The following is a 25179-nucleotide window of genomic DNA, read 5'->3' as shown; positions in this document are numbered from 1 at the left end:
ATCTAAAGTGGGTTGGACCAGTAAAATAATAATATAATAGCCTATAAATAATAACAACTCCAAATTTTTGTTTGTTTTAGTGTAAAAATATATAATTACATAAAAATCTTTATATTTACAAACTATCCCTTTATAAAAATGGGAATAACCTGAACAAGTATGAACATGAAAGGCCTTAAGAGATGTAAGTGTAATTATTGCAACGTTATACTTGTTATTAAATGTTTTGTGTATTTCTAGATCCACTGTGATCTGTAAGTTGAAATGCACATGTGTAAATGATAAACTGAGGCATAATATTGTTAAAACTGCACTTATTTTTCTTTAAAAATTTCAGGTTGTTCAAGTTATTCACATTTTTAAAGGATTGTTTGTATATCTAAACATTTTCATCATATAATTTTACTTTCTTCACTCTGAAACAAAGAGAAACATTTGGAGTTGACATTATTTATAGTTTTTTATATTATTATTTTACTAGTCTGTATGTGGCCCCTGAACTAGAATAACTTTGGCTACGTTAAGGCAAATGTGGCCCAAATCTGATTTTTTTGCCCCTGTGTGACCTGTATCTGATCTGTTAAACACAGTTTGAACAGCACAAATCTGACCCAGGCCACTTTCATATGTAGTCCTAAATCCGATACATATCTGATATTTTGCAATTCAGTCTGAATGGCCAGGTCACATTTATCTGACCTTTACATCATTGAAATGCAATAAACGTCACAATTCTGCGTCCCAGGAGTGTTACTTCTGTAAACACAGTGTGTGCCTGCGTGGTCATGTATTATAGGGGTCATATTTCACTAAACCCACTTTTATTAGTCTTTGGTACCTTTATTTGTGTATTTGGGGGCCGTAATAGTTCAAAAAGTTTGAATTTGAACCCTCCAGGTGCTGCAAAGCTATCTTTACATTCATTTTGGCAAAAATCAAGTGGATATCTACAGCCTGTTTCAAATCCTACTTAATTTGTTTTGTTTTATAATAAGATATGTTACGACATTTGCACATTTCTCCCAGTACGCCGTAATTGTTTATCAGCAGCAGTGGTTGTTGTAAAAACTGAAAATATGTCCAAACTTCGACCTGATTATTTAAAATGTTCAGCTGTTGGTTGTATTAATGAACACAAGTGGCTGAATGGGACAGAAAGCACAGCCAACAACCTGGAGGGGGTGGGGTGTGAAGTGGCTCATTTGCATTTAAAGGGCCAGCGCTCAAAACGACCTTTCTGATGTCATTACTCAGAAATATTGTTGAAGATGCACCTGTGGAGTTGAATTAATGAAGAATTCAGACCCAAGCAGAGCATTTACAGTTTATGTAGACCACAGGGAAATGTTTGAAAATGAATAATTGCATTTAAAAAAGCAAAATATCACTCCTTTAAGTCAGGACCTTTTTTGCACATGTGAGTCACATTCAGTTCATACTCAAAACTGATAAAGTCGCATTTAATGTGTAATATGAATGAGCATACAAAAAAATCAGACTTCACCAAAAAAATCCAAATTGTGCATTAAAACCTGCTGTCTGAACATAGTCTTAGACACCCCTGTCCTACAGTGTCCATTTAATTGCTTCTTGTCTACTTGAGCTCACAGAACTCAGCGGTGGCTCCATTATAACCACTAAACCAAAGTCCAGCATACAGAGGCTGAGTGAATGTGGTCTGGACTCTGTGGAGCAGAGTCATGGTTTCAGAGACACTGTAGAAGGACAGAACACCCGCTCTGTGATCCAGGAAGACCCCAATCCTTGAGGACCAGGGGCCTGAGATATGCTTTTTGACGCCATTGTGTATAAACTTGTAAGTACTGCTGGAGTTGCACTCTAAAGCCCAAGACTTATTGTTAAATCCAAAAGCAACATCAGTCATGGAGCCTGCTCTTTTAATGTCCTTGTATGCAACAGCGACTGTGACTCGTTTCCTCCTCCACTCCACCTCCCAGTAACATTGACCACAAAGACTGTTTCTACTCAGGACCTGACGCCACCGAATGAATCTATCCGGGTGACTTGGATAATCCTGCTGATCTCTCATCAACGTTGCCTTTCTGTTCATCTCAGACAATGAAAGCTGTGTATTCACCGTGTTTGGGTCCAGTGTGATTTCACATGAGTATAGAATGAGATCAGCTCTGCTCATCGGCTCCGTACAAGAGGGCGAAACATCTATTTTACTCTCTGCTGTGGTGATGCTCTCACTCAGAAGATCCACTATTTTATCTCTAGCCTGTGAAACAGCTGATGTCACATCCTCAAAGATCCGCAGAGGACGGATTTTCATGCTGGGAACCTCTGGAGATTCACAGATTTTTGATGACATGGGGCAATTTTGGAGAAACTGAATATCATCCTGATGCATTGAAAGTTTCTCCAGCTCAGCGTTTTTCCTCCTCAGTTCAGAAATCTCCTCCTCTAACTTCTCCTGAATTGCTTTGACCCGAATCACTTCAGTTTCCTGTAGAGATCTGATCTGCTTCTTGATGACATTCAACAAAGTGAACATCGTCTCACATTCGGTGACTACTTTCTTTGCAGATTGCACAGTCTTCTCCATTTCCAGCTGAAGCACTTTAACATCTCTTTCTTTGTGTTGGATTCTCTCTTGAATTTTCAGTCGACTCACCTGATGCTCTTTCTGCCTCTCAGTTCTTTCTGCTGCAGCTGAGACTGTGTCGTGGCCTTTATGTTCATTAACAGAGCACAGGTGGCAGATGCACTTCTGATCAGTACGACAGAACATTTTCACCACCTCGTCATGATGGGAGCAGATGTTCGCATGGGGGCCAGTGTTTTCCAGTTCTTCCACTAAATCTGCTAACATGTTGTTTCTGACCAAGACGGGCCTTGGTCTGAAAGTCTGCCCACACTGAGGGCAGCTGTAGATTCTCCTCTGATCCTCCTCGTTCCAGAAACCTCTGATACAGCTCATGCAGTAATTGTGTCCACAGGGAATAGTCATGGGATCCTTCAGTAGATCCAAACAGATCAAACAGCAGAATCTTTCTCGGTCGAAATGGAACCCTCCCTGAGCCATTTCTACCTCGTGGCAGCTGGACATGTCAGACTTCCACTGCCTCAGAACAGACACAAAACTCTGTGACTGCTGATCTGCACTCAGAGTGGCTCAGAATGTATCCACTGTCACATGTTGGTCACACCCATCCTCACATTCACAGATCAGTGGGGAGGGAGGGAACAAGGAAACGTCTGCATGGACTGTCTTCCCTGGGGGTGGGGTTTGCAAACTGTTGATTCATTCCAGAAGGAGGGTTTGGACTTTTAAAGGGGCAGTGTCAGTTTATCTACCATGAACCACATCAATATGAAGTAAGTTGGAATTGGAAATCCCACCTAAAAAATCCATATACCAAAGCACAGCTGCAATAAGTAAAACAAATCACCTCACATTTTTTACTTCTCACTGGTTTCACCATTTTTCAGTTACTGTGCAGAGATCTGGGGAAATAAGTATAGTACCAATGCATTACATTCATAATTTTTACTACAAAAATTATTCACAAAGTCGAGTATAGAGTAGAGACCACACCTACTCATTATTAATCCAGTTAAAAATACTAAATCTCGATCAGATTAACTTTCAAACAGTAAAAATCATGTTTAAGGTAAAAAAACAACTGAAGAATATTCAGAAAACACTGAATAACAGTGAAAGAAATTGCTTATATAATTATTAGGGTGGGCAAGTTAACGCGTTATTACCGCGTTAACGCATTCATTAAATAATGCCGACAATTTTTTTATCTCACGTTAGCGCCGTTTTATTATTGTTCTGCCTTTCAAGCAAGTCTTAGTTGATTTATACATACGGACTCTTATTTTGAAACTCATGCTTTTATTTTGCCGGTCCACACACCAGTGCTGTGTGTATGTGCAGCTGAGAAGAGAAAACCGGCGAACTTTACAAGTAATGCTGATGTTTAAGCTAATTCGTTTATGCTAGCAGTCGCAGATGGGTTGCTAATTCTTTATGCAGGCTCATGCTAAGTTTATGTAAATTCATTGGTTGTGTTTAGGTCTAATATGTCAGCCTTTGAACTAACCTTTACTCATTTACGATGTGAATGTTGTATTAGCAGTCATTTTATCTCGATGCTAACTTGAATGGGAAAATCCATAGACACGCTAACGATTAGCATTTACAGGTTAATTAAAGATTTACAACGTCTCTTTTATTCAGCAACAAAGGCTCACATCAGAGATATTTGATACTATTCATTCTTACAACAACTGAACATAAAATACTCACAGGCAAACGTTTTTGGGGCCATACAAACAAGAGTGAAAGAAACATGTCTGTTAGTTCTATGTCCGAACTAACTACGGTAACACGGAAAGGACAAAACATACGTTATTGCAACTTATTCTGACCACTTCAGGGCCCCTTTTGCTTGCTTTGAACAACTGAACATCACATATTAATGGGCTTATTAGTATTAGTACTGATTAGTGGGCTTAAGACTCCTGTCAATCACTCACAACTGTAAATACACTGGTGGGGACATAAACATGTGTAAAAGTAGTGGTTTTTACATGGACATTTTCATTTTAAATGTCTTCAGATGGTGGGGTTGAGAAGGACACAGTTGTTTGGAAGCACTGACGTGCAATTATTTTTATCACCGGAGTACTTCCAGTCTGGAATATCACTGAAAGGCAATACATGCTGTTGATGCGTGCCCCCCCCCCAACAACTATGCGATTAATCGCAGAAAGCCATGCGATTAATCACGATTAAAAATTTTAATCGCTGCCCACCACTAATAATTATAAAATATGAGGGTACGTAGGGCTGTGTATCGGCAAGAATCTGGTGATACAATACAAATCATACTACAACAATCACAATACAATATATCACGATATGTCATAATACTGTCAAAAAGGCAAATTTTTTTTTTTTTAAGATTTTTTAAAATTATTTTTATTATCATTTATTCATTTTCATTTATTCATACATATATATATATATATATATATATATATATATATGTATATATATATATATATATATATATATATATATATATATATATGTATATATATATATATATATATATATATATATATATATATATATATATATGTGTGTTTTAAAGATTTTTTTTTATAAATTTTTAAGATTTTTTCCTGGAAGAATTGAATTACACCAGAAATCTGCACAAATACTAAACACGTTTTTATTTGATCAAAACAGGATCTAATGCTGTATCACAAAATCTTCCTGTGTTCAAACTCAAATTCTGTTTTAGAGACATTGTAGTTTAAGATCCTGTTCAAATGTTCATATTCTGTTAGTTCAGAACTAACAGAAAATTATTTTTGTTCAATCCCAACAAAGGAACGAACATCTGCTTCTCAAACAGTAAAAAGTGCTTTTAGGATGCTTCAAATAACAATTATTTAATAAAACAGTGTTAAACTATAATAAATAAGATAAAAACAATAAAGAAAACTAAAAGACAAAAATGAACCTGCACCATATCTTCATTTGAATAAATACCTAAAAATATCGATACAGTACTTTTAAATATCGATACAGTATTGTGAAATGAAATATCGCGATATATTGCAGAACCAATATTTTCTAACAGCCCTAAGGGTTCGCACAACAAGGACAAGGTTTTGTGTTATGCTTTGCAAATGAAATCATGGAACAGTATGATTGTGGAGTTAAAACAATTTCCAAGTATATTTCAATTTAAACAAAGGTATAAAAATATGATTTTGTTGAGGTATGGAGATCAAAATGTTTGAATATTGCTGGATTTTATCCTGTTTATTTTTAGGGTGTGAGGGGAAAAAGTAGTAACAAGAATAATATTCATTCATTTTCTGAACCCGCTTTATCCTCACTAGGGTCACGGGGGTCGCTTGGAGCCTATCCCAGCTACATAGGGGCGAAGGCAGGGTACACCCTGGACAAGTCGCCAGTTCATCGCAGGGCTGACATATAGAGACAAACAATCACTCTCCCACCTATGGGCAATTTTAGTTTAACCAATTAACCTATTAGTGCATGTTTTTGGATTGTGGGAGGAAGCCGGAGTACCCGGAGAGAACCCACGCAGACACGGGGAGAACAAGCAAACTCCACACAGAAAGGTCCCACCCCCAAGAATAATATTATTGCTGTTATTTTATTTTTTTTCTTTATTATATTTTTCTCTTCATCTGGTAGGATGACCATTGTTTTGTTGAGGTTATGAAATATAAACCTTTCACTACAATTTATATAATATATTGTACTTACACTGACTATAAATGTGGAAATCAAAGTATATGTGATGTGTAAAATATATGCAAGTTACTGAAGGCTTCAGACAAGATTACATTAACTCACAGTAATAAAGTATTTTCAAATACAACTTTTCATGGCACAGGTAAAAAAAAACAAAACAATCAAACTACATATCTTATGAAGTATATCTTGAATACAAAGTGCAGAAGAAGAAGTAACTCTAATAGATTCAGAAGTTGCAAAGCAATGACAGATCAATTTCTTCAAAAATACAGTAATAATTCACTACTAGAGAATTATAGTCAACGGCTCATACAGTACTAACTCCAGTAGGGGGCAGTAATGTACCCTGAATAATGTTGACCTGATGGATTTTATATTATGCACTGGCTTGAATCAGGCTGTGCATGCATTTCCATCAACAGATTTCTCATCATATTTTATAGAACTAAATTTATTAGACTGAAAGATGATGGAAAAGTAACTGAACCTGTCATACATGCATCTGAGGTAAAATAAAAAAAATATGAATAAAATTATAAATATCTAAAAAATGTGGGTTTAACTACAATACTTATGTAGAAGTACATTAACAACATACAAAAGGATTTTTATTTTTTTTTTTAAATTTCCATTGTAGTCTTTTGTCTTTGTTTCTTTCTTCAGTATTAGACATAACCTGCCAAGCTCAAAAGCAGCTGAAAAAACAATGTAAAGAAGAAAGGCTCCAAGTTGAAAACACTCCTGTAGAAAAAAACAAGAAATACTGAAGGACTCTCCTGATTTGTAAAGAGGAGGAAGCAGGAGGGGAATTTCAGTGTTTGTTTTTCTTTCTTTTTTTTTCTACAGGAGTGTTTTGTTACTAGGGCCAGCCGTCTAAAGTTCCACTAGAGGGCAGTGAAAAGGTCTTACATCTTCATCACATTAACCTGACCTAAATTGGAATATTTTATCCCTTTCTTACATCCTATCTACAAAACCATATCTGTGTTACATTTGCGTGTTTTGTCAATATCTTTGCCGTTTATTTTTATTCATCCAGTTTTGTCTCTCCTCACCAAACTGGATGAAACACAATAGGTAACAGTAATGGTCCTTAACCCAGTACTGAACAGAATAAAGCTGAAGTGGAAGTCTGCATGATCCACTCCCTCTGTGGACATAAACAGCTCATTCTAAGGTAATGAAAACAAAATGATTCTTACTTTTACCTGAACATACACTCATGAAACAACACCGATTACAAACGCTGTACTCCATTTCTACTGTTAGAACCCCTAATGCTACACGCTACACTTTTGACAGGGTGTTTATTGACACAAACATGCAAAACTCAATATTTTTTGATATTATAAACATTTACTGTCTGAATGTTTCAAATATAGACTAATCCATAGTTTGGCATTATTGCTGTACTTGTTAGGTCTGAATTTGCAGTATTTTGAGCTTCTATCAGTTAGTGTGCGAGTAAATGAACTGCTGAACATGCATAGACTCCTTGCAGTGAGTCTACACACTTACATTTCAGCATTTTATGTTTATTGGGAATTTGATTATGTGCTTTTTCGATCATGTGACATTGTTTAAGATGGTATTTTTTTCGTGGGCACGGTTAGCATCCTGTCTTGGATACATTTATTATTAAAAAATAGCAGTGACAAAGTTTCATCAGGTCCTGTTGGCCACAGTATTTTTTTCTTTTAAATCTAGACCAGCATGGCGTTTATACTCTTGAATTGTCATGGTTTAAAGCATGTGCACACCGCTGTCAGACAGTACAGAATCCTCTGCAGCCATATTCAAGGCTGAACACTGATTGGCTGGTCTGTTTGAGCTGTCCTGAATCCACTGTGCTGAATTCATACTGAGCTCTCTGCTATAGTTGCCATGGTGAATTTCTGACCAGCCAATCAAAGCTTTGTCTGCAGTGAATGTAAACACACACTCACGGTAACATGCAACACATACTATATATAAAGACCGACACACGTAGAGGCAGATATTACAATACTGTTCAGAATTGTGTGATAACACACATCTCTCTCCTTTCTGTGCACAACAACCCCCCGGTCTGTTTGGTCTCACATCTCTCCATCCTGTTATTGCCATGGAAACTCAGCTGAGATTGCAGGGTTACACCAGAAATGAGGGGAATAGGTAGAGACTGAATGAGAGACGCAGAAACACAAGATAAAGAGTGCCAATCAAGAGTGAAAAGAAGTGTTGAGGGGTATAATTTCTTTTAAATAATCACAGCAGCGTCTGTCAGTGTCATTATCCCCTCATCCTCAGTATCTGTTCCCCTCAGTTGGTCTTTTCTTCTGTATTCAGGTCATTAAATATCTGACTTTCTTTTCATGCTGATCAGACGTCTCTGTGTCTCCCTGTCTACTTTTTAATCTTCGCCCTCCCTCCTTGCCTCAGTATGATGACCTAAAACCGCTGTGTTGTGCTTTCACTTCTTCCCATCCTCACGTAACATTCCTGGTTTTCTCCTGCCTTCTCATGATCAAGACTGATCCAGATCGAAATGACCTTAGAATGCTACAACTAGGCCTTATCACTGTCACAGTATGCTATTAATAGGCTTAATTCCACCAATTAACACTTCCACTTCGCCTACCCTCCTCCTCTCCTCAGTGAGAGACGTTCTAGTGATGATTTTCTGACTTTGGAAATGTAAAGTGACTTTAAAGCTGCACTGCATCACTATGTACACCACAAATGTTGAATTTGGACTTCATCACCTGCATGTTACCATATTGTATCATAGGGGTGTAAGAAAATATCAGTTCTGCAGTATATCGTGATATTTCATTTCACAATACTGTATCGATATTAAAAAGTACTGCATCAATATTTTTAGGTATTTATTCAAATGCAGATATTGTGGAGATTCATTTTTCTTTTTTGTTTATATTTTATGTATTATTATTTAACACTCTTTTATTTAATAATGTCAGTTCCTTTGTTGGGATTGCACAAAAATAATGTTATGATCTAACTGATCTAATCTAAGTTCTGAACTAATAGAATATGAACATTTGAACAGGATCTGAAACTGTAATGTCTGTAAAACCTAATTTAAGTTTGAACACAGGAAAATTTTGTCATATAACATTAGATCCTGTTGTGATGAAATAAAAATGTGTTTAGTATTTGTGCATTTTTCTGCTGTAATTCCATTCTTCAAGGAAATAATCATTTAAAAAAAAGAAACAAACAAAAAAAATTGCCTTTTTAAAAGTATCATGATATATCGTGATATATCGTATCATGATCCTAGTATTGTGATTTATATCGTATCACCAGATTCTTGCCAATACACAACACTATTGTATCATAGTATGGGCTCAAGCATCAAACACAGGTGTTTGATGAGCTTCTCAGTTTTGAGAGATTTACCCTTTTATGAACAGTTTAGCTCCAGATAAATGCAAGGACATTAACAAAGAACCTAGAAGCATGACGAACGACAGCTATAAAATACCACATGGTGCATCTAAATTTGGACAGTTCTCTCCAAAAAGGGCTGCCAACTCTGGGGCAAATTACCAAGTGAAATCAAAGTAATTACAGATAAAAACTCTTTTACAACAAAGTACCAGTGTGTTATTTTAGTACACTAAAAATGCTGTGGTTCAGTGCACCAATCTGTACACTGGGGAAACCAGGCAACCCCTCCATAAACACATTCAACACAGGAAAGTCTGCACCTCAGGCCAAGACTGTAGTCTGTCTTCACTTGGAGGGAAAAGGACATTCCTTTGAAGACAGCACTGTGAGTATATTAGCCAGAGAAGATAAATGGTTTGAGAAAGAAGTCAACACAACTATCTTTGTTAAAGTGGGAAAAACCTTCCCTGAACAAAGACATCACTTGTCAAAAACCTCAAACTCCATCTTGAACAGCCTCTCCAAGCAATTCTCAACAAACAACCTTTCACACCTGGACTCACCTGAGACCAATCAAGCCCCCCTGAAGGACTTAGACAACGACCCACCTTATCTCAATGACCCTCACTGCACTTTTACGTCTGTGCATGTGTAAACAAATTTAAAATCATAGAAAAACAGAAGTTATGTAGTCAAATGTGAGTGGAAGACAACAGTAATGCTGCGTTTCCTCTACGTGGTACCGGCTCGACTCAACTCGACTCGGCCTTTTTGCGTTTCCATTATGAAGAAGGACCTGGAATCTGGTACCTGGTACTAGTTTTTTGGTATCACCTCCGCTGAGGTTCCAAGACCGCTGACCAGATACTAAATGTGACGTAAACACTGCAGACAAGTGATTGGTCAGAGAGTCATCTCTGTGACCTGCCGTTTTACAAAAACAGATGTGGAAGTTGACAGTAAATATAGTGGTAGGTTAATCCACATGATAACAGCCCACAAAACTACACCATTCATTCAGGAGATTCAGTCTTTGGTGGCCGACGTAAAAATTCAGCGTGAGCTTGACAAGACAACACACAATGAGCGAGTTTATCAGCGACTGTCTGAGCAGATGACACGGAAGTAACGCATCGCTATGACGTCCAGGTACTGTAAAGTGGGTAGTATCCTGTAATGGACATGGTCTCCAGGAATAGGACCTGGTAGTTGTGTCGAGCTGAGTCGAGTCGAGTCGAGCCGGTTCCACATAGCGGAAACACGGCATTAGTTTGAGTTCACCATCAGTACATGTGCACGCACTCCGAAAGAAATCCGATATTGGACTGGAGCGTCTGAACCAGGGTTTTCGATTATCACATTTCTGAGGTGCACGTAAACACGTCAGATCTGATTTTTACAATTATCTGGTTACTTCCAGTTATCAGATTTTTATAGTCATGTAAACAGGCTCAATGGGAGACCAACAGAGTGACTCACTACTCCCTCTAGTGGTCACATAAAACCATCAGACTATCTGTGTTAATAGATTCAGTGCATATCTCTACAATCCAACTTTGACAGAACTGCATAGGTCTTTATTCTAAACATTCTGATACCTTAAGGCCAGTTTCTAATATTTGATTGATGCTACATACACCCCCTGACATAAAAGGGCTCCAGTTCACATGCAGGAAACCTTTACTCTCTGTGGTTGTAATTTGTGCTGATGACTGTTCATCCTGGTTCCAGACATCTGAATCACCATGTCTCTGAATTTCATTTGCGCTGGTAATGTTCTCATTGATGAGGTGCCATTAAGAACAGATATCGACAGTTACTCAGAGTCTAGATGTAACCTATAAATCTAATCTAAGATGATGAGTAGGATGCCTGAGAATTTGGAGCTTTAACCCCTTAGACTTCCAAATGAATTTCCTCTACATTCAACCTGAGTGATTTAGTAGCATTTATTACAAGAGTATTGTCTGTGTTTTGCACTTTTCACTGAAAATCTGTTATTTTCCTATATTTGATTTATGATATTCTAAATTGCCCATAGGTGTGACTGTGAGAGTGATTGTTTGTTTGTATATGTCAGCCCTGAGATGAACTGGTGACAGGTCCAGGGTGTACCCCGCCTTTGCCCATAAGTTGCTGGGATAGGCTTCAGTGACCTCCGTGACCCCAGTGAGGTTTAAGCGGGTTCAGAAAATGAATGAAATATTTATGATATATTTATGACCATTTATATGACTTTTTAGTAAAATACATTATTAATTGAACATAAAAACAAGAAACTACAACCACTGTCATTGCTCAAACTACCTGGGTTTTATCTGTGAGTCAATTTTGCTGAAGATGAGTGTTTCCACAACCTCTCAAAGTCATAACAAGGCACATCTGATTAGAGATGTAATGATTACCGGTATAACAATAAACCGCGGTAAAATAGCCAACGGTTAGTATTTCCATTTAAATTCTAATTATTATGATAACCGTGTTTGGTTACCGCACTTTTCTGGAGAAAACACGTATGTAAAGATCTGCTTTTATGTCAAATATTTGAGTATCGTTTTAATTTATTACAATTTTAATTTTATATACCTAATATTTGGAACCAATATTCACTTTTAAAGTCTTTGAAAAGGTTCGTTAAGCATCTGTGTGTTATTTATGCAATAAATTATATACATTTTTCAAATGGGATTTTATATGTTTTTGTGTGTTTTTTGTCCTTTTATGTTTTTATAGTAGGTTAAAGTGAAAAAAATAATAGACAGATGATATAGATGAAGTTGTGCTGAAAAAACAGATCCCAAACATGGGTATAATAAACATTTGTTTATATAGTATAAAACGGCAAAATCAAAAGTACTGAAAAACAGACAAAATAGGCTCAGACCACTAAGGGTTAATACTTGAATGTTTCTGCAACAGAAGGTACATTGTGCCTATTAATTTATTTGTTTTTTGTTTGTTTTTTTTAATTCAACTTGGTTAAATTATTTCAGTGTGTGTATTAGTACTTTTTGAACATTTTGAACACATTTCAACAATACCGCAGTAATAATGATAACCGTGATAATTTTGGTCACAATAGCCATGATATGAAATTTTCATATCGTTACATCCCTCCATCTGATGCCAGTGAAAAGCTCAAAAACTGCATTTTAACTGACTTATTTACATGCTTTAATAGGATTAGTGTTTCAGAAGTTATTAAACATTTTAGACCAGTTATGTTTTGGGCTGTTTAGGTTTTTGAGGGTTAATAGCCTGTGAATGAGCTACTATACTTACTATACTTGTTATGTTGATCTGAATATTTGTAGTTTTGCTTTTGTTGCAAATACATGCAACATGTTCTTTTATTTGGTTGTGTTGCAGGCCTTTACAGCACATACCTGTATAAACCGAGACAGGCAGATCATTTGATATCAAACTTTTATTTAGTAACAGAGACACCACTGGAAAACAGGTACTTTTAGACGTCTGTCATCAGTACACAGTCACTGTTGTACATGTTCATAGAGTCAGTTTAAATGGATCAGTTCAGTCTATTAGTCCCGTAGTTTGTTAATTCACACTGTAACACAATCCAGAAAACACTGAAATATGCGTAGTCTCAATGTAAAACCACTTCAGAGCTTAAAAAAAAAAAAAAAAATTTCTTTTCCCATATGAGTGTCCATTATGTTGAGGAAAAAAACTAAAAAGGAGATTCTAGCGCAGTTCAGTCATAGGGCATCACTGAGAGCAAATCAGTTTCCTGAAATCCAAGTTATGGTCTTGGTTTGGTTTCTTTTAAAACAATGTAAGCTTTGACAGTGACTGGCCCGACACAGAGGATAAACATAAAATAACTTACATAATAAGAGTAAAAATGATTAACAAATGTTGCATTGATGGGATGTTTGTCAGACAAAACCTCAGGACTTAACCATGTCCCAAAGGTGAAGACAGACACTGAAAACAAAACCAATTTTCAAAGATATAAAACCAGTTCCACTTCCTGGAGTATTCAACGCTGGAAAAACGAAATGAACAGACTACTCCAGATTTTGTCCACACTTCACACCTCAAAATCAACAGGAAGGTGGATGCTCACAAACCAATTAAACAGTCAAACCACTTGTATTTTTGCACCAGGAAAAACACAAAACATCAAAACTGTAACTGAAACCCAGGGCTATTCCACCAAATATGACTACCAAACACTTCTTCAGTTTAAACATTAGTGTCATGTTGTTTTAAAGTAAAGCTCCAATATAGAATGTCGAAAAACTGCATTTTTCTGCCGATAATTTGACCAAATTACAACATTTTTATTAGTAGTTTCATAGAGATGTTGTCAGTAACTTGTAGAACATCCAATGATCTCTTCATTTTTTCCAGCTCTGTATATGGTTGATATTTGCAGTAGAATAAATATGGTGTAACTAATAAACTATGAACATTTTAAATGTAGCTCCTGAAAGTAAATATATAGTGTCTAAAATAAATTCAGTATTGAACTGGCATTATTTCTTGACTTTCACATTATATTTCCAATGCCTGTCTACTCATACAGCTTTAATTTTCTATTTCTTTTTGCTCCAGTTAATTATATATTCACATATGACGAATATATTCGTCTGGCAGCAGCTGGTACAGATGTTGATCATGAAAATATTTATTTGATTTTTCTCCCAAAAGCTCATATAGTTCCTCCAGATATTTACCTCTATAGCAGACAGTTGGTATTATCACAGACAGATGATTCTTAAATTCAACTGAAACACATTATGAAAATTACACTTAAAAGAAAGTTGTAATATTTTCACTGGACTCGACAGCAGCTTGTTTCTAAATCATTTTGTACTGTATCAAACAGATGTGAGGCCTGGGTTCAAACTGCTGAAACAAAACAAGTACATAAACATTTTTTCATCCATCTAAAAAGTCTATACAAATCTTAGTGGTCTTGACAGGACGTCTGCGTCTGCTGAATGGATTTGTGTGCGGATTGAGTCCAGGTTTAGCTGTCTTTGTCTTTTAGCATCTGCGCTAAACATTAGCAGTGGACGACCCAAACCATCAGTCTGACTTCCAACCAGGATCCACTGATGAGGAGTTATATACAAATGTTTATTTACAGTAATAATAACAGCAAATTGTCACCATTTTCTGCCATAATAAACAGCTCATGTCAGTAACTGATTATTATTACCTCCGCCAAGGAGGTTATGTTTTTGCCAGGGTTTGTTTGTTTGTTTGTTTGTTTGTCTGTTTGTTTGTCTGTCCGTTAGTGTGCAACATAACTCAAAAAGTTATGGACAGATTTGGATGAAATTTTCAGGGTTTGTTGGAAATGGGATGAGGAAGAAATGATTACATTTTGGTGGTGATCGGGGGTGGGGGGGCCCACGGGGGGGGCCACTGATCGTTAGTGAGCAACATAACTCAAAAAGTTATGGACAGATTTGGATGAAATTGTCAGGGTTTGTTGGAAATGGGATGAGGAAGAAATGATTAAATTTTGGTGGTGATCGGGGGTGGGGGGGCCCACGAGGGGGGGCCACTGATCGTTAGTGTGCAACATAACTCAAAAAGTTATGGACAGATTTGGATGAAATTTTCAGGGTTTGTTGGAAATGGGATAAGGAAGAAATGATTAAATTTTGGTGGTGATCGGGGGTGGGGGGGCCCACGGGGGGGGGGCCACTGATCAGCCTTGGCGGAGGTCTGCGCTCTCCGAGTGCTTCTAGTTATATATGTGATTATAATATGTAAAAAAACAACCCAAAACAAAAACTGAGACAACATTACAGTGTCAGGATGTAATATTTTCAATTATATTCTGGATAATTTTAGGCTAGTATAAACCTAACATCATTCATGACTGAAGCTGTCTGAAATCACACCTGATTTACTATATAGGTGAAGAAAAATGTTTAATTATGTAATGGCAAGAGACAGAATCCATGCCATCAGCTGTAAATGTGATGCTCGTCAATTTACAAGATCATTTTCCAATTCAAGGAAGTTACTTGTTTGGCCCAGACCGTTTAGTTTTGTGGGAAAAAGCACATCTCACACAATATATGTCAGCAATATCAACATGACCTTAGTATATTTCACCTTCAAGAGTTTAAAAAAAAAAAAAAAAAAAGCAACAAATTTGGTTTTCCCTCTCTGTGAAAGAAATTTAAATTTTCACACCACACATTATAGTCATAACAAATGATGTGCAGAAGTGTTAGAGGAGGTGAAATATGCTACAGGTCTGTTCATGTTGAGTGTTTATGATGACGTCTAGGCTTGTAGTCTTTCTAAATATACGTATTTTCATTGTTAGAAAGCCAGATCCCGGTACATAATATGTACACAAGTATATACACATTTTATTTTATCTTCATTTTAACTTTATTTCAACTATTGTTTACCCTGCTGCCTTTTATTAAAATAGCTAAACAGCATTTCATTGTTTTTAAACTTGCTTAAATGCTTGAATTCTGCATGAAAAACCCAAGTGGAATGAAAAAAAGTCTCAACAATTCTGCTAAAACTCCCAAAATGCACTGCTTCACATTTTACAATTCACTCAATAGTGAATGAGTGAATGAAGGAGTGATTTCAGACACAGTTTTAAATTCTACAAACATGTTTACAGGCTTAATAGACAGTCTTCTAGAACAAGTGCACAGTCTTGATAATTAGAAATACTTAAATATAATAGGAAACATCCATCTTTAGCTTTTCTTCACTTGAAAAGATCTCCATCTAAAACGCAGACTTTCATTTTTCCGTTTGTTCCTGAAGCGAACAAACAGGATATACAGTACGTTAAGTCATCACCTTTAAGGAACCATTATTCTTTGGAAAAAAACACTTTACAAAGAATAATAGTTCTGAGCACTTACACTCAGATGAGTTTACGTTAACTCCATCTCTGTCCTTAACACAAAAACATAATAATCCCCCCCATAAATCTTTAATACACACATCATGGAGAATCCTAGAGCATCAAGTAAGGAATAAAAATACACAAACCACAAACTAATAAGAGTGCGGATGATTGCAAATTAGCAAAAAATGCGACAAAAAGTTATAAAAAAAAAGGCGATTTTCACAAACACTAATCAAAAATATCAGTATACTGTATATATCAATAAAATTAAATAAGAATAAAAACAAAAATAATGTTGGCAATCATAAGTATGACATAATAAATAGTTGCTCGTGACAGTTTATACAGTTTATCCAGCAGACTAATAGTATAATGTTAAAGGCATAAAGCTCATGTAAACTTCCACTTCAGCCTGTTAGAGTCATATCACCTACACAATAAAGGGCTAAGATAAAATCCAGTCAGATATAAAATGTTTTGCTAGAGTTAAACGCTAAATTTAACGCCTTCAGCTAAGAAAAAGCTGCATACACGGACCCTAATACTCCACCAATAATCAGATTGAGGGCTTAGTCAGAATAGAAACGCCTCATATATCCACCTCAGAAGAGACTCAGTCAGTCCAGCCAAACTGGAAGGAACTATCAGGTGAAGGGGGATAGTGTAAACCTGAAACCTAACGACCATGAAACATTTATTCAGTCATTTCTGGTATAATGGTGATGTGACAAGTAATGATACAATGCTGAACTTCTATCACCAGTCTGACATTGTGGAAAAACAATACTATTAGTTGAATGATGAAGTGGATTGAAGCGTCATATGTTTACACGCCTTGATGCAGATTATCAAAAAATTATGGTTGTCTGAAATGTGTAAGAATGAAAAAAAATCTCATATAACATGATATTGTCCTCAAAATAAAGACAAATGTTTCACAGGTCATTGTGCTTGAACTTTACCAAACTATAAGCCATGACATTTTCACAGCATGTTGTAAAATTTTTTTTTTTTTTTTGGGTCTCCAAATCTTATGAATACACAATATTTTGAAGTGAAAATTACTTTTTTGAGAGTAACCTTTCTTCAAAATGCAATTAGCAACAAATTAGCTGCTACTACAATCAGTTTGACCTTTTCCCACCTTTGGAAAAGTTGCTCAAATGCTAAATTGTACATGTTTTTTCACTACATGAAACAACATTAATTTCCTCATCAAGTCATAACACATGTGTGCCGCTATAAAATGTAATTATAGAAAATCATAAAAATGTGTGTTTGCATGATTTTTCTAATATGATAAGCAAACAAAATTTAAATGAAACACATTGCAAATCATGTTTTTCAGTGAGACGGTCAGTCACTTTTGTTTCTTTTAGCAGTAAATAAACCAGGACTCTCAAACTCATTTTCATTCAGCCCAATTTGATCTCAAGTGGGCCGCACCAGTAAAATAATAACCTATAAATAATGAAAAAAAACCCTCAAAATTGTTGTCTTTGTTTTAGTGCAAAAAGCCCCAATTAATTCATGAAAATACTTATTTTTAGAAATTATCCCCATAAAAATGTGAATAACCTGAAAAAACTGACATTTCTTATGAAAAATAAGTGTAATTTCAACAATATTCTGCCTCAACTTATCATTTCTACATGTGCATTATGGATCAGATCTACAAAGACACTAAACACTGAGGAACAGGAAGAAAAGATTTAAAATTGTGCTTAATTTTCTTTAGACATTTCAGGTTGTTCATATTTGTTCAGGTTATTCACATTTTATTGTTACAGGATAGTTTGTAAATGTCAATATTTTCATAATTTAATGTTATTTTTTGCACTAAAACAGAGAAATTTGAAGTTGTTAATTCTACTTTTTTTTTTTTTTTTGCTTAATTCAAGATTTTTTTTTACTTAATTCAAAAAAAATTTTTTTTTTTTTGGCTTAATTGAAGATTTTTTTTTTTTTTTTACTTAAAGATTTTTTTTTGCTTAATTGAAGATTTTTTTACTTCATTGAAGATTTTTTTTGGCTTAATTCAAGATTTTATTCATAATTTAATGTTATTTTTTGCATTAAATCAAAAACACAAATTTGAAGTATGTATTATTTATAGGTATAATGTAATATCATTTTTCTCACATCAAAGTAAGAAGAAAATCTGGAGTCATTATTCTTTGTTGGTTATTCTGCTGTTATTATTTGATTGTAGATCATATTGGTCTGTATGTGGAACCTGAACTAAAATGAGTTCCACAGCACTTTGTAAATTCATCCCATTTGGCCCCCAGGCCACATGTTTGAGACCCCTGAAATAAACCTTCCTGCAACAACTTCCCCTGAAAATTAATGGGCAACACCTGGAAAGGAGATGGTTGGAAAGGTTGACACAACTTTTTGGGATGAAGTTGCAGAATTACGCTGAAAACATTAACTTATTTTAGTTCCAAACTCCAAAATGTTAACAATATTATGCCTCTTGTCATATGTGTTATGCCTTTGTAGATCCACTGTGATCTGTAATGCACATGTACACATGATAAATTGTAGAATAATATTGTTAAAATTGCACTTATTTTTTGTAGTAAATTTGAGGTTTTTCAGGTCAATCACATTTTTTGTGAAGTGATAGTTTATAAATATAAACATTTTCAAAATTTTATTTTACTTTTTTGTACTAAAACAACAAAACAAAGTGGAGTTCTCATTATTTATAGGTTACTACACTATTATTTTACTGGATCAAATTATGCTGTATGTGACCTCTGAACTAAAATTCACTTGACATCCCTTCTTTCAAAGATATAAATATTGATGAATGCCTCTGTGGTTGGAAAATATCTGGCATATTCAACAAGTGACTGTTTACCTTCCAAAAATTAAATGCTTCTTGGCACATAAACACATGTGATCAGATCATCTGTACTTGGCATTCTTGTAGACCACAGGTGTCAAACATGTGGCCTGGGGGCCAAAACTGGCCCGCCAAAGGGTCCAATCCAGCCCGTGAGATGAATTTGCAAAGTGCAAATTAGGGCATCGAACTCAAAAATAATATATAATAATAACCTATAAATAATGACAACACCAATTTTTTTCTCTTTGATTTAGTGCAAAAAACATTAAATTAGGAAAATGTTTACATTAACAAACTATCCTTTAACAATAAAATGTTAAAAACCTAAAATGTCTGAAGTAAATTAAGTGCAATTTTAACAATATTCTGCCTGTTACTGAATGTTTTGTGCCTTTGTAAAATCTGATCTGTAATGCATGTGTATAAATGATAAATTGAGGCAGAATATTGATAAAATTGTAATCACATTTCTTAACATATTTAATTTTTTTCAGGTTATTCACATCCTTTTTGTTTGGATAGTTTGTAAATGTAAATATTGGCAAAACTGAATGTTATTTTTTGCGCTAAAATAATTTGGAGTTGTCATTATTTACTGGCTATCACTCTATTATTTTACTGGTCCGGCCCACTTCAGATTAAATTGGGCTGAATGTGGCCCCCGGAAGAAAATGAGTTTGACACCCCTGATGTAGACAGTGAAGTTGGAATCTCTAATCAGAAATATTTCAGTCACGTTGAAGACATATTCTCCACGTAGCTGCAGCTCCTGTCAGAACCTGTATTAAAACCTGCCCTCATCTGAATCAGCAGCATCTCAGAGGTGTTAATCCTCTCAAATGAAAATTTCCCATTAGGCCAGATTGATGTGCAGCAACAGTAATGATCAGACACAGTGACAGTCTGGCAGCTAAATGCTTATTTTTTGGTTCAGTAGAGCACTCAGCTGGACATCCCATTACAGGGGACGGTCGGGGTAATGACTGAAGCTGAAACTTGGCACACCTCCACTTTAGCATCCAGAAAAAAAAAAAAAAAAAAAACGCTTCACCACTGAAATCACAATGTGCATCTGCTCAATGAAACCACGCTGTTGTAGATTATTTCACATGCAAGACTCCAGAATAATATACATCCACTTTTACATCATTTATGCTTTAATTGATCTGACCTGCCCATTAGACTAATTTAAAACAATTATATGCATGTGAAACAATGGCTTATTTCAAAGTAGATACAGTGACACCGTAACATTCATGGAAAACATTCTCTCCTATAAATTGTCTTTCTTAATAAGTGTTCCATATGATTTACATAAATAGGTTAAAAACGATAAATAATATCAGTCCAAATGTATTCTCATATCGTACAAATATCGACTCCTTTCTCATTTTCCCAAATCACATAAAACTACATCCAAGATCATTTCTTTAAGACATTCACTTGAAAAAAAAAATGCACTGATGTAGAATATGCAAATGAATTTATACTCCACTGACATGCCTTTTACATCAAACTAGATTACATGTCTTGATTACAAACCATATTCCACAACATCTATCATATCAAAATATACTTCTCTCTCTGTTATCTAAGACACAGGGATAACACATGTACTGAATGCATGTGGATTATTTCTTTTCACAGGGGCTGTTCTCACGTAAATGTCTCACTTTAGTTCACGAAATGAGCGCACACTGAAAACCTGCTGGAGTTTGCTGGACTGTTCGATGCATTACATTCATTCAGATATTGTGCATTAGCAAAATCATTTGCTTTGAGCAAGTAAAGCAATACAACATATAGTGCTTTACTTGCTTGTGTTCGCATTGAAGAGAAATAAAAGCCGCCAGATTGTATTAGAAAAAACTTAGAAACGAGTAAAAAAGGTTTTGCAAAGTACTTGTAGGTGAAAGCAAATAAACTGGTTTGTCAATGGCACTTCACATGTATCATAAACTGCTTTTTGCTTCCTCAGTATGGGCAAAGTGTGTTGCTGTCGACTAATCAGAAAACTTCATGTCATATTCATATGTACACAAATGTAAAAGACTTTACTAATAAATAAGTAGTAATCCTCTGTCACATTCTACCATAAAATAGTCATAATATGTAACCCAGTTAAACTAAAATACTCGATAATATGAATGATTAAATATTATAAATCCTCTTCTCTCAGCTTTTCCATTAAAAACGCCTCTATGATGATAGCTTACAACGCCATTAGCAGCAGTATCATCTACCTCTTTCTTCATCACAGCCCAGGAACGTACAATACATATGTAATAATAAGCACAGACGACTAGAAATGGGAGCTTTTACAAATTATATAGACTCTAAATGGAACCTCCTGTGAGTCTGATTATCGTTTCATCATAAAGCTGCTGCATTGTGCTTCCTAAAACTCTGCACAATCCATAAAAACATGATATGGCATTTGTATGTGACTAGCCCACAGCCACATGACTTCTCTGTTTTGATGGCACTTGGGCTGAATTAAATAAATGATGTAAACACTGGGCTGATGCATGGAATGTCTATACATAAGTAAAATGACTCTTAAATACAATATGACATCAATCACTCATGCAAAATTAAAGTCTTCAGTATTAAACTGAACCAGAGGAACAGGGCCACTGAGAACAAGGGAAAACTAAATGTGAGATTTTGTGGATGTGGTTAGAAAAGTAAAGAGGATGTTCCTCAATTGTCATAATATTATAAGATCTAGAATGAAGTTATCTGGCAAAAAACATACTCATAATAACAATATAATAATAATAATAATAATAATAATAATAATAATAATAATAATAATAATAATAATAATAATAATAATAATAATAATAATAAGAGTCAGAATCAAAATTATCTCAGTAACAAAATGCAATCATTACATGTAAAATGTCAATATTTTAGTTTTTTCAGCTTCTTAAGATTCATTACTTGTTTCTTTTAAACTATAATTTTAGTCATAGATATCAAACTGGAAGAAAAATCCAAGGCACTCTCTTTAAACATTAAAATGCCTTTAAATGACATTAAAAGTCAACTTGACTTCCTAATGAAGGCTTGAAGCTGAAATGCGTAGAAGTGTTTTTTGGGTCGAGATATGACCGTGCCATGTTAATAAAGGTATTTTAATGTTTAAAGAGAGTGCCTTGGATTTTTCTTCCAGTTTGATATCTACTTTATGAATCCCTTTTTCCAAAGAGCACGTCAAACAAACTCTTTTTTTTTGGTCAGAGAAGCATTCCTTCCAATGAATTTTTTGAATTTTTTGTAATTTTATTCATGTTTTGTTGTCTTGTTTTGCATTCATTTTATCCTATAAAAAGGATTTATTTGTGTAATTGTTTTATGTTTTTTTAGACAATAACTACTTTCCTATTAAAATTCTGTTTAATCTTGTTCTTTTCAAAATTAATACTAAACCATGGTCAGGCCAAAAAACAAAAGAAACGAAAAGAAGATGAGGTATCTGTAAAAAAGTTGGTTGTAGTCATATACACCTGTCAGCCACAACATTCTAACAAAACAAAGTGATGTTAATGTGGATGATCTCATTCCAATGGAACCAGTCAGTGGGTGAGATATATTAGGCAGCACATGAACATTTAGAAGTTGACATGTTTCAAACAGAAAAATGTTCAAAGTATGGATCTGAGCGACTTTGACAAAGGAGGAATAGTGATGGCCAGATCCTTGGGTCAGAGCATCTCCAGATGTTGTTGTTCATTCCCAGTATAAAGTGGTTAGAACCGACCAAAAGTATCTCAAAAACAACTGGATCTCAACCAATATAGCATCTATGGGATCAGAACATTATTAGCACCTGTCTAATATTGTGTAGGTTCCACTTTTTCCACTAAAACATCTCCACTAGACCTCTGAAGGTGTGCTGTGGTATCTGGAATAAAACGTTAGCAGCAGATCCCTGAAGTCCTGGAAGTAGACAGGTGGACCTCCACGGATCAGATTTATTTATCCAACATCTCCCATAGATGATAAATTGTCTTGAGATTGGGATGTCCTTGTTTAGTCCAGTTTTGGTCGTCACTAGCCACTGCAGAACAGGAACACCCAACCAGACCTGCAGTTGTGGAGATGCTCTGACCCAGTCTTCACCGTTATAATATGGACCTGGTCAAAGTCACTCAGTTCCTTATGTTGCTGATTTTGCTGCTTCCAACACATCAGCTTTGAGGACTAAATGTTTATTTAAGCCCAGTGAAAGGTTCCATTGTAATGTTAAACTCAGTATTATTCCCACTTCTCCTGTCAGTGGTCTGAATGTTATAGGCTTAATGTTTTCGGTGTACATGTATGTTTAATATTGTTACTGAATCCAGGGTAATACACTTTGTCATTTGGATTAAAATACCTTTGGCCAATCTAACACTTCTATTCAGTAAAAGACAAAATAACAGTAGTACAGTATGACTAACTGCCTCAGGAAGTTTGACAAAATTATATCTTATTTCCTAATTGTAGACACAGACAAATCTCATTAAATGTCGTTATTTTCTTCTAAATAATATATATATATATATTTTTTTTTTTTTACACACTTTCTTGTATAATTTTCTCTTGTAATATTTATGAACTCTTTTACATACAGTAAATATCCTTTCTTCTCCTTACTGCATTTAAATAAACTTTCAATAAAATGTATTCTCATAGTTATGATTTATACTCAAAACATTACACTTCATATCATAAATGTATAACTTTACTAAAAATATGACTCAAATATAAGTCTTTACTCATATAGTTTAGTTGTTATGTATAATTTGTAATCTTAATAACTCACTTAGTTTGGTTAATACAACTTACATACTTATTCTCATAACTTTACGACCCAAATTCCAACATTTATTCACAAAATCTCCCATTTCTTTTTTCCCTCAGTATCATGGCCCTATTGCTCTGGTGAAATTACACCCATGAAAATCTGTTAAAATAAACCAAAGCAAAGAAAAACCCATCCATCAGAGTCGCTGTGAGTTTGTTCAGATGATTCACATGCTGCATGTATCCGAGTACAGTACAGCCACCGCACAGTAGGCATACCTCATATACTGCACATCATTATACACAGCATGAAGAAAATAGAGTGCTGATTTTACTAGATTTAACACAATGGATGCCCCATGTTATTGTTCTTATCCAACACAAACACAATACCACCAAGAGATACTGTTATTGCCCAAAAGGGACATCATGTAGCTTACAAATGATTAAGACTGTGGGTTAATTTCCACTGTGGCCACCCACACTCGTATGTACAAACACTGCACAGTCATGGGCTTTGAATGCACATTTCCATCTAATGGCATGTGGTTACACTGTAAAGTTTATATATTAATAGGTTGCCTGTGATAAACAACAGGATGAATGCTGATAATATATGTATAAATGTAGTGTATATGTATAAATGTTAGTAGTATAAATGTTTCTTTATATAACATACAGGAGGGGGCAGAGTCATTAGGCTGAATCCATCGTCAGTCGAAGGGTCTGCACATTATTTAGCCCATTATTGTTGTGCCTATGAAGCAAGTGCACTCACTGTGTTATATTTACAAAAAGTTATCTGGCATATTCAGAAGTCATTGATTAAAAAAAAAAAAAAAAGAAAGGAAATGTTCGATCAAAAGCCACCCTGATTACAACTCTGATATATCGGTGCCTGCTCACTACTGTCCTTTTCACAGGCAGGTTGGGTTTTTTTGGGACTGTTTGGGTGCATTTACATGGACTTAAGTATCCTGGTCACGA

At 35.2% G+C, this 25179-nt stretch overlaps 1 protein-coding gene across 1 annotated transcript; it reads right to left on the bottom strand.

Moving 5' to 3' along the window:
- Positions 1 to 1314: 1314 nt before the first annotated feature.
- Positions 1315 to 3115, bottom strand: LOC115436719 (tripartite motif-containing protein 65-like). Its single transcript, XM_030159631.1, has one exon. It carries the CDS (start codon positions 3071 to 3073, stop codon positions 1595 to 1597), a length of 1479 nt encoding a protein of 492 aa, XP_030015491.1. The 5' UTR covers positions 3074 to 3115; the 3' UTR covers positions 1315 to 1594.
- Positions 3116 to 25179: the final 22064 nt, after the last annotated feature.

Source organism: Sphaeramia orbicularis, chromosome 17, assembly GCF_902148855.1.
Source record: "Sphaeramia orbicularis chromosome 17, fSphaOr1.1, whole genome shotgun sequence".
NCBI lineage: Eukaryota > Metazoa > Chordata > Actinopteri > Kurtiformes > Apogonidae > Sphaeramia > Sphaeramia orbicularis.
The sequence above is the reverse complement of the archived record's forward strand: the minus strand, read 5'-3'. Positions and strand labels throughout refer to the sequence as shown.